Here is a 13423-nt window from a genome sequence, read left to right on the forward strand (position 1 = left end):
TCAATGCAAAGCTGCCTCCTTCTGCTGAGAAGACAGACCCACAGGCGCAGGGACCAGGACCAGCACTATGTAAAGGGACAGACAACGGGAAGGGGTTGCCACCCATGCTGGCTTCCATGGAGCACAGGTGGTTCACACGCACTAGGATCAGGTCCTCAGGGTGCCCACTCCCTGCACTGTACAAGAACTTTGAATCAGGACTCCCGGCCCCATGGCCTGCATCCCACCTGTGCCCCTGTCTTGCCCCAACCCGTGACCCCGGGAAGCTCTGAGGATATTGGCAGGAGTAGTCGAGGGCTGCAGAACAGACACGGCTTTGCAGACTGGCCCCTTGAGGGAAGGGTGCGCCAAGATTCCTGGGGAGGGCACGGGCACCAAGGGGATTAATGTGTTCTGCCCTCAGGGGAAGCGTCTGTCACAAGGTTTGTGGGTCTCAGAGCTGGGCCTTGCCCCCTTGCTTGTGTGAGGCAGACACCCATGCAAGTGTGAAGCAGCAAGATGAGGGACACCTGCATGAGGTCAGGACACACTTGTGCGAGGGCAGAAGGAAAGAGGCATTGGTGTGAGGGCTGAGGTGGTGGGGGCACTCACATGAGGGCACGGGGGGCACTTGTGTAAGGGTAGAGGGGGAGGGAGCGAATGGCTTCCACTTACATTGGTGAAAAAGAACAAGACTCCGGTGAAGAGGGTTATGATCTCCCCAGCCAGGCGCAGGTAGTCGATGGTTGTCGTGTATGGATATGGCGGCTGCAGGGCAGGTAAAGCATGAGCTGGTTCTGAGGATGTTACCCAGAAATCCCAGCACCAGGCCTCCAACAGTGCCATGCTCCCATCCCCTCTCTTCCCCAGACCACACCCCCACCCCCACACACACTGCCTTCCTCAATCACCAGGACACACAAAGGCCACTCCCACCTGCTCTGACAGCCCCCACTGGGGCTGGCTGCTGGGACATTGCCCCCCACCCCTTAGAAGTGAGCCCCTTGGAGAAGCAGGACTCGTCCAGGGCAGTATAGAACCAGGGAAAGCAGGGATTTCATGACCAGCCAGAAACCAGGGTTGAACCCACGACCCTGTCCTCCCCAGGCAAGCCCTATCCATTAGGCCACGTGGGAACCCGCCCCTCCACCTTACTGCCCGTAGGCCCTTTATCCCGCCTGCCCCAGCGCCTCCCGTCCTGTCCCAACCCTGGTGGACCTGGGACTCGAACCCACAACCCTCTCCTCCCCAGGCGGGAGCCCTATCCAAAGGAAGATGGGGTCTTCCTTTGCCCCATCTCCGCACATCCAGTGAGGCACAGCGACAGGCTCACCTTCCTATAGCACAGCGGTTCCCAACCTTTTCCAGATGGGGACCCATTTTGACAATTCAGGAAGACTTGGTGATCCGGGGCAATTTAAAAAATGTGTGAATGTCTCCTCCTTAAGAGACACCTGGGGAGACACCTGGCGACATTGAAATGTAATGGCGACCCATATTTGGGTCCCGACCCATAGGTTGGGAAACCCTGCTCTAGCAGGCAGGCCCGGTGCTCTGAGCTGGCTCAGCTGGAGGTGGGATTTGGGGCTGTCTCCCTGGCCTGCTGGGACACTGGTGTGGGCCACACCTCTCACAGGGAAGAGACTCCCCCAGGGCATTAATTGGGCTGGGCACTTGGAAATCACTAGGGACTGCCCAGAAAGCTCAGCTCTCTTTACAGCCTAACAACAGGAACCTGCCGCTGCTCCACAGATCCATACGGGCCGCCCTGAGCCCCATGGACCCACAGGGCTGGCCATGGGGAGACTCACCGTGCCCTCCAGGGGGCGGTAGTAGGCAATGAGAGTGAAGATGATCATGGCGCTGAGGTAGGAGATCACACTGATGTAGAAGGAGACAGCCCCAAACTTCCGCCACTTGTCACGTAGCAGCTCATTGATGGGCTCCACAGCAAGCATCTCATGGCGGTTCTGCAATAACACAAGGCACTAGCTGCAAGCACTTATCCCATAGCAGCTCACTTTGCTTGAGAGCCTTTGAGGAGAGGCCTTGTCAAAGGCTTTCTGGAAATCTAAGTACACTATATCCAGTGGATCCCCCTTGGCCACATGTTTGTTGACCCCCTCAGAGAACTCTAACAGATTAGTAAGACAGGATTTCCTTTTACAGAAACCATGTTGACTTTCCCCCAACAAATGATGTTCATCAACGTGTCTGACAATTCTGTTCTTTACTGTAGTTTCAACTATTTTGCCCCGTACTGATGTTAGACTTACTGGTCTATAATTGCCAGGATCACCTCTAGAGCCCTTTTTAAATATTGGTGTCAATGTTAGCTATCGTCCAGTCATTGGGTACAGAAGCTGATTTAAGGAATAGGTTACAAGCCACAGTAGTTCTGCAATTTCACATCTGAGTTTCTTCAGAGCTCTTGGGTGAATGCCTTCTGGTCCCAGTGGCTTGTTACTGTTAAGTTTATCAATTTGTTCCAAAACCTCCTCTAATGACACCTCAATCTGGGACAGTTCCTCAGCTTTGTCACCTAAAAAGAATGGCTCAGATTTGGGAATCTCCCTCACATCCTTAGTCATGAAGACCGAGGCAAAGAATTCATTTAGTTTCTCCGCAATGACCTTATTGTCTTTGAGTGCTCCTTTAGCATCTCAATCATCCAGTGGCCCCAACGGTTGTTTAGCCGGCTGCCTGCTTCTGATGTACTTTAAAAATTGCTATTACTTTCTGAATCTTTAGCTAGCTGTTCCTCAGATTATTATTTTTTTGCTTTCCTTATTATATTTTTACATTTCATTTGCCAGAGTTATGCTCTATTTTCCCATTAGGATTTAAATTCCATGTTTTAAAGGGCACCTCTTTGCCTCTCACTGCCAGCAGCTGGGAGAATGGAGATGGGACAGTCCTGGCCATGCCTGTGGCCAGGGGCAACAGAGATGGGGTGACACGGCCCATGCCCATGGGCCAAAGGAAGGGAGATGGGGCAGTGCTGGCCATGCCCACAGACAGGGAATGGAGACAGGGTGGTGCAAACCCTGCACATTGCCAGGGGAATAAATAGGGCGGCGCTGGCTGGCCCCGTGGCTGGGGAGGGCTGGAGTTGGGGCAGCACCGGCCTGGCCCATGAACGGGGAGGGACAGACACAGAGAAGCACCAGCCGGGCCCGCAAGTTGGCAGGGCTGGAGAGGGGGCAGCACTGGCCAGACTGGCAGGCCAGGAGGGATGAAGACAGGGAGCTGCTGTCTGGGCCAGCAGGCTGGGAAGGCCGGAGACGGGGTGGTGCTGGCCAGGCCTAGCCTGGAGTCATGTCTGTGCATCTTCACAGTAGTCAAGTCACTGGGGACTGGATCTTGCAAGGTACTCAACCCACCTCCTGGGAGACCTGAAAGGTCCTGCCGTGCGCCTGACGACAACAGGCGCATGGCAACCCAGTGCCACAACAGGCTGCGTGCCACCATTTGCTGCCTCCCTGCCCAGGCCGGCTCAGCGCTCACCTCGATCTTACTGTTGTACACCAGGATCTCCAGCACAGACACCTCCTCTCCACAGGTGTCCAGTGAGGACAGGTCATAGAGCGAGGAGTAGACAGGCCCATAAGCCCAGTCCTTGAACTTGCGGGAGAGGTGGCGGGCATCCTCATCTGTGATCTCCCTGCGGATGATGTGCTGGAACATCTGGAGAAGGGAGGAATGGTCACCCGCAGCACGAGGTGCAGTGAAAGGAACATTGCTCCTGTGGCGAAGTGAGGGGAGGTGTGTGTGCATGAGGAGGGGGCAAATGATGATTTTGCGGGGCTCAGGGCAGCACAATTTCACGGGGCCCCCCTTTGCCACGGCGCATGTGTGGGGCTTCTTGAAGTGCGGGGCCCGGGGCAGCTGCCCCGCTCGCCCTGCCCTATATCCGCCCCTGGTTGCCCCTGGGTGCCATGAAGGAGGGGCACCAATTTATACCCCTCCACACCCCCTCGGTTTGCCTGCTCCTCCTCCACCCACTGCCGGTGGTTGGATCCTCCTCTGCACCTCTCCGCCCCCAGTCCCACCCTCCTCCATCTCCACCAGTGGGTTAGTGCATGCGGGGGCTGGCCCCAAACTGGAGGAGGTGGGAGGAAATGCGGCACATACTCCCCCTACTGCTCCCAGGTTAGACTCAGCCAAGCGCCAGGCTCAGGGCCCCGTCGCATGGTGCTGGCAGGGGGGGGCAGAATTTTACCTTTTCCCCTGGGTGCATAACACCCTCGCTACACCTCTGCCCTGCTCAGAGCCCCTGCCCTCTGCTCAGGGTCCCCACCCCTACTCCTCTCAGAGCCCCCTGCTTTCTCTGTGCCTCTGAGCTACGAGACACCAGTACACACTGTTCAGAGCTCCCTCCCTCTGCTCAGAGTCCCCCCCCCCCCAATGTTCAGAGTCCCGCTCTCAGCATTCTGGCCAATGTTTCCAGCCATGGTTGCTGATTCTGGGTGCCCTGCTTTAGGCCTGGTGTTCAGCATGGCTGAGCCTCTGACTGATATAGACTCATAGACTTTAAGGTCAGAAGGGACCATTATGATCATCTAGTCTGACCCCCTGCACAGTGCAGGCCACAGAATCTCAACCACCCCTCTTAGAATAATCCTCTCACCTAGATCTCAGATATTGAAGCCTTCAAATACTAGGGTGTCCTAGGCTGAGCCCCGATAACTGTGGCAACCAGCCAGAATGAGGGGCTAGCATGGTACAGTTTGGGCTTTAACATTTCCATAATAGCAGCTGCTGTCTGATGACGGCTTCTCCCCTGCTCTTGCCATCCCCATGTCCCCAGCCCAGGTAGCACCTCATTTCCTCTAGCCACTGGGGTAACTTTTCTGCCTGGCCATGCTGGGCTGGAATCCCCTGCCCCTGAGTGCGTGGGGGTGTGTTGCTGGGGAGTGGTACGGTCAGGACACTTGAGGTTAATTAACCAAGCCTGTTAATGGGCTTCTGTGCTTGGGCCCAGGATCAAGGCCCTCTGCCCTACACAGCCCAGTTTGCGCCTTGCAAAGCTCCAGTGCAGCTTTCTGCAGACACACAAATACTCTGGAGAACTGCAACTGGCCGCTAGGTGGAGGCAGACACTAAATTACAAGTCAGACAGGCCCCATGACTCTGCCTAGCCATCTGCGCATGAAGCTGCATGGGAGCTGCGCTCTCTAGGGCAAGCCGGGACCCAGCTCTCACCATGTTGGGTGGATGAGCACCAGGATTCCCTGTGAGCTGGGCACCTGGGCACCTGGGTGGCCACTAAGGGGAGATCTGATTAGCAGAGCGCCCGCAGCCAGGTGTTTTGTTTGTACTGGTGGTGCACATAGCCCAGCACGGCTGTTCTTATGCACAGCTGGTAAGGACTGGGGCCCAGGAGATCAGAGAAAGCCAGAGGCCTCGTGAAGCAAGGGACACCTTGGACGCCTTCTTGGCAGCTTCCAGTGGGACAGCTGCTTGCCCCAGCCCATGTGAGAAAGCTGGTGGTTACTGGAGGCCAAGGACTTATTTCCACTGACATCACCCCACAGTCCTGCATGTGCTCATCCCAACGCATGGCATTCCTCAGACCGTGCATCGAGCACCCAACCACCATGCAGGGGAAACCCAACCATCCCTGCACTCCCCAATGAACTCAAGCCGGAAAATCCTCACCGCCCAAACAACTCCCCATGGGCTAAGCCTTCTCACAGCCATCACCCCAGAGCTGCCCACCGCATAGGAAACCTGCCTTCACTTTACACGGTTCCTTGCACTGTGTTATCCCCTTGTGCTTCAGACCTTGGAACACTCTGGGTCCCTGAACTGGGGCTGACCAGGGCTCGAAAGCCTGTCTCACTCACCAGCAGAGACAGAGCCCATAAAAGCTCTTGCCTCACCCACTGTGCCCCTCATGCCTGGGGCCAACACAAATGCGGGGCCACTCCCTGTCTCCCAGCCCAGAGACCTGTGCGTTTGACTAATGCTGGTTTGTTATGGATGCACACAGATACGCTCTGAGCTGAACTCGTATGCACAGACTGCTCCCCATACATAGGCTAACCAGCCCCACTGCCATCAGAGAGAGCTGCAAGGGCGGGAGGGGCCCTAACCCAGTGGCTGGCAGAGCTGGCTTTGCCCTTCCCTGTGGCAGCAGCCAGAGGGGGGCTGGGATGACACCTCCTTACCCCAATCTTGCCACTCTTGGCCGCCATCATGAGAGGCGAGAGGCCGTCGTTGTTGAGCAGGGCCTCCAGGTTGGTGTCGGGGAAAAGCTTGGCGCACTTGATCAGCAGCAGGTCGTACATCTTGGTGACAAACTTGGTGTTCTCCCGGGTATTGTCAGCAATGGCCACCAGGGCCTGCAGCACTGTGTTGCCCCGCGAGTCCTGGCGCCGCAGGTCTGCCTGTTTGTGCGCATTCTCCGTGAGGTAGTGGACAATGTGTGGCTGGTTTGTGCAGGCGGCGAGGGAGAGGGGCAGCTCACCTGGCAGGGGAGAGAGCACAGAGGGAGTCAGCCTTTCTCCATCCGGACAGACAGCTCGGGGAGTGGGGGAAGGACCCAAAGGCCTGAGGAGAGGCAGCTGCTCTGCTGCCCCAGTGAGGGAAGAACTGGTGGGAGGAACAGTGGTGGAGTAACCAGGAGTGTGAGGGACTGCACACGCGTGATGGCTTGCACAATTGCACATGGGACTCTTTGTGTGACCCGACGGGGCAATCCTGCATGGACTGGCGCGTACCAACACAATTGTGTGGGATTGCACACATGTAACAGCATGGATGCTGCGCTGCGCATCAGACAGCTTGTGTGACCCGACGGGGCAATCCAGGGCAGAGCAACATGTACCAGTGCAAAGGTCCTACCTAAAACCAGCAGCCATCACCACTCACCATGGCAACCGTCCACCAAGCTGGGGGAGTTACTGGGGAGAGTCCCATCACCCCTGGAGCCTGGCCAGTCCCACACAGTGCCAGGAGCAGCATCACCCAGCAGCCTCCAGTTCTCTCAGTCCTTGCACTAAGGTGGTCCCTGGGCCCTGGGCCTCAGTGCAAAGAGACAGCCTGGCACCATGTCCCTCACCTCCAGATGCAGGGGCCCAAGGCTCCTTCCAGCCCCTCTCTTGGTGGGGCACAGCAGGGAACACCTGACGCAGATGGTCCACATCTCCCACTCTCTGACACAACCTCTAGAGGGGATATTGGCCTCCCAGCTGCCCCTGCCAAGTCTCCATCACAGCTTCAGGGGCAGCTGGCACATCCAGCCCACCTCTGCCCTTTGCTAGAGCAGCACCAGGCCAGGGCCCCAGGACGTACTAGACAAGGCATCAGCAATAATTTGTGAATGGGGGGCACTTCACCAATTTCTGAAGTGGTCGCTGGCCACCCCGGAAAGCGCGTGGCCTCAGGCAGAAGGGGCAGGGCAAGGAGCCTTCCCATGCTCCCCCCACCCACAGACCCTGATTAGCCTGGGAGCAGGGGAAGCACATGAAATCTTTGTCCCCAGGCCCCCAGCGTCTAGAGAGAACTGCCAGCTGTTTTGAACAGCTGGCAGTTCATTCTTGGTGCCGTGCACAGCTGGTGGGGGAAGAAGACTTTGCATGCTCCCCCTGCTCCCAGGCCAACTAGGGTCTGTGAGCAGGGGAGTCTCTCACACCCCATCCCCACCCCCAGAATTGCGCAGTGCCCAGAAGGTGGCCCGCAGATGCAGTAGGGGGCCTCCCTGCTTGCCCCGCCCCTGCACGCCCTCAGAAAAGCGGCTGCCGGGGCTCTTTGCGCTCCACTCGCTGTGAGCAGGGGGAGTGGTGCCTCATGGCTGCTCCTACCCCCAGCACAATCCCATTGGCTGGTTTCTGGTCAATGGGAGCTGCCTGTTTCAGCCTATGCGGGGATGGGACAGGCTCCTGCCTGAGAATGAGCTGAGCTGCTGACCTGGAGTCTTACTGCTAAGACTTCTAGCCAGGTCCTGCCTTTGGCACCCCATCCCCTCCCTTTGCCCCCAGCCCTCTGCCTCCCTACCTCACATAACCCAAACTCTCTGCCCCCCTCCTGAGTCCATACTCCCTCCCAGATACTGCACCCCAAACATCTGCCCCAGATCACAGCCCCCTCCTGTCCTAGGTCACAACTCAAACCCCTGCACTCCAATCCCCTGTCCTAAGTCACAACCACCTTCTTCACCCAAACTCCCTCCCAGACCTCACACTCCCTCCTTCATGCAAGTCTCTTATGCCAAGCTCCCTTCTGCACCCAACCTTCATCCCAGACCTTGCACCTCCTCCATTAATATCACGGGAAAGTGCAGCCCTCAGCCACTTTTCAAAATCTTGGAGTGGCCCCTCGTCAAAAATTATTGTCAACCCCTGCTTTAATGCATAAGGGCCCCAGGGCAGGGGGATGTGGGGATTCAGGAGTCAGGACTGGGGGAAGAGGGCCCTAGACCTGGGCGGTGTAGGTGTGAGTGTGGGCAGGCAAGGGTGCTATTTCTGGAGGCGGGGGCTGCAACCGCACATCCCAGGTTGCTTCTGCTCTTCTTCCTCTGACTCTCAGGGAGTGAGGGGAAAGTGCACAGCCTGCAGCATCCTCCTCGGCCCTCCCCTTAGCTGTCAGGAGTGAGAGGAACACACAAGCTGAGCACATTCCCCCACGCTCCCTGAGAGTCAGGGGAAGAAGAAGACGACTCAGGCTATGTCTACACTGGTGCGATCTTGCGCCAGTGCTATGCAAATGAGGCTAAGCGTGGAATATCGCCGAGCCTCATTTGCATATCTAATGAGCCGCCAAGAAGGAGCTGTCTACACTGCAATACCGTTATGCCTGAAAATAATCAGCGTAACAGCATTGCGCAAGAGGGTTTTTCTTGCGCAAGAAGGGGCAGTGTAGACAGCTCCATCTTGCGCAAGAGCCTCTTCCGCAAAAAAGGCGGCTCATTAGATATGCAAATGAGGCTCAGTGATATTCCACGCTTAGCCTCATTTGCATAGCTCTGGCGCAAGATCGCGCCAGTGTAGACATAGCCTTAGTGCATGCAGCTGCAGCTCCCCACCCTCCCTAAAGAGTGCTGGGAGGGAGGGGCATCCCCAGATGGGGGAGGGGAGGAGCACACACCTGCCTGGCTACCTACTGCTTAGCTACCTGCTGCAGGAGAGCCCTGGAAGCCCGGCTGGGAACAACTGCAGCCAAGCGCCCCAGCCTGCCAGAATGCTGCACTGGGGTTCTGGGCCAAAAACCAGACAGAGGCCATAAAGGCACCTGCTTCTTATCAGAGGACAGAGTAGCAAACACCAGCGCTGTCCTATAAAAAAGAGGACGAATGGCCGCCCTACCCTGGTCCCGTTGCCGTCACTGCCTTTGGCCGGCTGGAAGGAGCAGCCTGTCCACACCTTGAAAGGAGCCGCGCTCGCCCCTGGAAAGTGACGCTGGCCCATAGGGCCTGGCGAGTGTTTGCTCAGGAGGGAGGCTGGCAGTGGCCTGTGCCGGGCCCAGTCTGCCTCAGCCCTGCGAGTGGCACGAGGCGAGTGAAGAGTGCCCGGCACTTGAAGGCATCGAAGGGTGAAACGGGGCAGAGGCACCCCGCTGAGGTTGCAGCATGGACGGGCGCCATGTGCTGCTATTCCCGTGGCCAGGGCAAGACCCCATTCAATGGGCACCCCTTGATGGAGGTGGCTTCTTCACTCGCTCTTGCAGGGGGGTGCGTTAGAGGAGGCCTCCCCACCTAGGATGTGGCCTTTCCCGCACGCGGGGCCAGGCGCCGCTTCCCACTCACCGAAGTAGAAATATCCCCCCTCGTCCTTAGGCTGGAAGAAGCGGCCTCGCGCCTGGGCGTGCACGTCCGCCCCCTTCTCCACTAACAGCTCCACGTAGTGTTTGCAGCGGCGCTCTATGGCGATGTGCAGCGCTGTCTGACCTGGAACCACACGCAGGCCCGTCAGCGCCCCACGTGCCCAGCCCCGGCCCTCCGCACCCCGCTGAGCAGGGAGGGCAGTAGGGGGCGGAAATGCAGCTCTCCCCAGGGCTGTTGCCAGGAATCCCACCCTTGTCCCAGGCCAGGGCTCAGCCCCCACCTCGGTAGTAGACGTCTCGGAAGGGCGAGTTGATGAACTCCCGCATGTTGCCTGTCTTCTCCGCGATGTCCAGGAGCAGAGGGATGGTGTCGTTCTTGCCCCCGCTCAGGTTCAGCAGCGCTTTGGGCAGGCAGGTCTTCCCAGTCGAGGGCTCTGCAGGGGCATGGAGGGGCTGTGAGACAGGGCGTGGGGTGGGCAGGACCAGCCTGGAGCTCAGCTCGGGCACGAGCCCACCTCCAGTGTTCCATCTTCACCAGCTGCTGCCCCAGCTGCAAACCCCCAGGCACGCATGGCCCGAGACACCAGCGGCCAGAGGTGTTAACTGTCCCAGGGAGGGTCATATGGGGGCCTTGAACCCACTAGGCAGGGAGAGGGACTAGCCCCCCCAGAAGGGCGGCTGGACCTGCAGGTGAAACCCCTGCCCCAATGCTCTCACACAGGCATGGGAAGTAGCCACACAGCCAGGCTCCGCTGTGCAAAGCCGTGTACACACATCCTAGGGTGCACACTCAATTTACCATCACTCCACGCTCCCCCACACTGATCACACATGATGTGCCCAGCTGGATGGACTCTGCTGTGCCGGTGTCTTGGTTGTGAAGAGAGGGCACGCGGCCCCTGCAGCACAGCACTGGCTTCCCCTCTTTGCCCCGGCCCAGAGCTGACATGTTGGTTCCCCATCCTCCGCTCCAGGCAGGAAGCCCCAGAGCCAGGCTGGCTGCTGGCTGCTGGCCATTGACGCTGCCTATTACACAACTCACCCCGAAACTCCTCATCAGTCAGGCGCTTCTTGTGGGTCAGCAGGAAGGGGAGGAGCCCATCCAGGCCAGTGGTAGAGCCCCGGGACACGATGTCGAAGAGGATGGGCCGGTTAAACACCTTGAGGACTGGAGGTGGGCTGGGAGCTGGGGTCAGGGTCTTTGGGCTGTTGGTCTGCTTCCTGGAAAAGAGGCACCATCTCTACAAACAGGCTCTCAGAGCACCCGGCTCTTGCCTCCAGTGCCTGCCTGTGCATGACCCAGACGTAGCCACGGACACTTCCTTTACTGTAGCCTGCTCCAGGGGCATTTGTGGGGCCTCCGGGCTCCTGGTCCTTGATGTCTTCTCTGCCCCTCAGCGTTCTAATTACCCAACTGCACAAAAGGCCGTGTAAGAGACAGGGGGACTCGGCTCTATCACTGACTCTCTTGGACAAAGTGTGTCTCAGCTCTGTGCCTCAGTTTCCCCTTCTATGCATTGCTGACAGTAATACTTGGTCTCCCATGTAGAAAGTTTAATTTCCACCACATTCAGACTAAGGAGTGTAACTGAAGCTCCACTACCCCAGTGATTCCACCATACTTGGATGTTTCTATGAAACTGATCAGCAGTGTAATAGTTAACAGGGCATGTTAGCTGGTGTTGTAAGGTTTCAGATTTAATACACCCCAAAGAGAAGTAAGGACCTCGCCTGCTTCTCAGGCAGCACTGTGCGAGCTCGTGTTAGAAATGAGGCTAGATATTTAGTTTTAAAATACAAATTTAAATGAAAGTTCAAACTTTCCAGTACCTGACAGCGGCATCAAAATACCGCCATGGACTGACTCAACATCCCCTCATGCCTGGCCCTGAAGGTCGGCCCCTCACTTCACAGGGCCCAGGGACCATCACCACGTGACTTTCTTAATGCTTCTCTGCTTTGGAGGCTGGCCCCTCAGGACCATGCATCTCTGAGAGAGGTCAACTGACAGCTGCTTGGAAAGGACTTTACATCACAGACGATCCAAAGAGGAAGGCTGGGCACTGGTGCAATTATTTCCCAAGTCACACATAATTTAGCATCGCTATGCACACAGCCCCTGTCCGACTCCACGCTGTTGCTGTCAGCAAATCCCAGCTCCTCCCCTGACATTCCAGGAACTACCCAAGAGCAGACTGCCAACAAAGAGAGCGTGTCTGCCAAGGAAGACATCCTTCTTGCATACACCAGCACTACGTGGCTGCCCTGAAATCCCACGTGGGCTGTGCTGGTGTAGCCGTGTTGGTCCCAGGATATTAGAGAGACCAGGCAGGTGAGGTGATAGCTGTATGGGACCCAGCCTCTGGGCTGAGAAATACAAGATAGCTCCCCACCCATCTGTTCTCCAGCGGGAATCCCAACCTATTCCTGCTTGGAGGCTGCAGCCAAACCCGTTTAGCAGAGCAGCTCTCACAGCTCCCTGCTGCCCCTGATCCCAGAGGGCACCAGAGAGATACAGTCCTGGGGAGAGATTCAAACCTCACGCTGAGGAGGCAGTTAGGTGCTTAGTGCTCCACACAGCCATACGAGAGACAGGGATCAGTTCCAGGGCCAGAGTTCTTACCCATGGGGAGATTATAATGGGCAGCAGGTTTAAACAAATAAAAGGAAGTTCTTCTTCACACAGCGCATAGTCAATCTGTGGAACTCCTTGCCTGAGGAGGCTGTGAAGGCTAGGACTAGAACAGGGTTTAAAAGAGAACTAGATATATTTATGGAGGTTAAGTCCATAAATGGCTATTAGCCAGGATGGGTAAGGAATGGTGTTCTAAGCCTCTGTTTGTCAGAGTGTGGAGATGGATGGCAGGAGAGTGATCACTTCTGTTCTTATACAGCCAGTCCCTGACTTACAAACGAGTTACGGTCCAAGCACTTGGTCGTAACTCGATGTGTTCGTAAATCAGATTACATTCACTGACGTATGGCTGCGCTGTTCGTAAGTGCAAACTCGGGTTCCAGCTGTATAGGAGGTTGGTTGTAAATACAAATAGTCGTAAGTCGATGCGTTCATAACTCGGGGGCCGGCTGTACTGGCAAACTTGCGGTAGGGCCATCCCTGGAAGGGGGGGGCACAGGACCTGAGGTGACCCCCCCTCTCCAGTGCCTGAGGCACAGGTTGCAGGGCAACTCCCACCACCATAGGCCCCATCCTTGTTCCACCTTTCCCTAAACCCTTTCTGCACTCATCCCCAAGCAATGCGGCGTGGGGCACTACAGGAGCCTGGTGCAGGGGCAGCAGCAGGGGTCACCAGCCCTCCGCATTCACGACCCTGGCATGGGAGCTGGAGCAGCCTGGCAGCTCTGCCTCACCACACCGTCCTCTCCCAGCCCGCTGCGCCCTGCTTCTCCACAGTGTCAGGAAGCAAAGCACCCCAGCACCAACGGGCTCTGCTTCCTGCCGCCACTGAGAAGTGGGGTGCAGCGGGCTGGGCTGCTCCGGCTCCCACCACCAACACAGTGAGCGTGGAGGGGTGATGTCTGCTGTTGGCTCTCATCAGGCCCCCCCTATAATCCTCTGGGTCCCGCCTGTCCATAGGATAGTTGGGGCGGCTGCCTGGATTCATTCTATGGAACACGGAGTAGCTGTTTCAAGTGCCTGCAGCGATGTGGGGAGGGGATG

At 57.3% G+C, this 13423-nt stretch overlaps 1 protein-coding gene across 1 annotated transcript in view; it reads right to left on the bottom strand.

The window, feature by feature from the left end:
* TRPV4 (transient receptor potential cation channel subfamily V member 4) overlaps positions 1-13423 on the bottom strand; it is a 47150-nt gene that overhangs the window by 9138 nt on the left and 24589 nt on the right. Inside the window, exons 3-9 of the mRNA XM_075898842.2 lie at positions 10787-10965; positions 10026-10178; positions 9728-9868; positions 6153-6451; positions 3487-3666; positions 1791-1949; positions 655-747 (exon numbers count right to left, since the gene is read on the bottom strand). Coding sequence (XP_075754957.1) covers positions 655-747; positions 1791-1949; positions 3487-3666; positions 6153-6451; positions 9728-9868; positions 10026-10178; positions 10787-10965 — 1204 coding nt within the window. The remainder of the gene's footprint in view (positions 1-654; positions 748-1790; positions 1950-3486; positions 3667-6152; positions 6452-9727; positions 9869-10025; positions 10179-10786; positions 10966-13423) is intronic.

The sequence above is a fragment of the Pelodiscus sinensis genome, chromosome Z (genome assembly GCF_052426305.1).
Source record: "Pelodiscus sinensis isolate ZL-2025 chromosome Z, ASM5242630v1, whole genome shotgun sequence".
Taxonomy (NCBI): Eukaryota; Metazoa; Chordata; order Testudines; family Trionychidae; genus Pelodiscus; species Pelodiscus sinensis.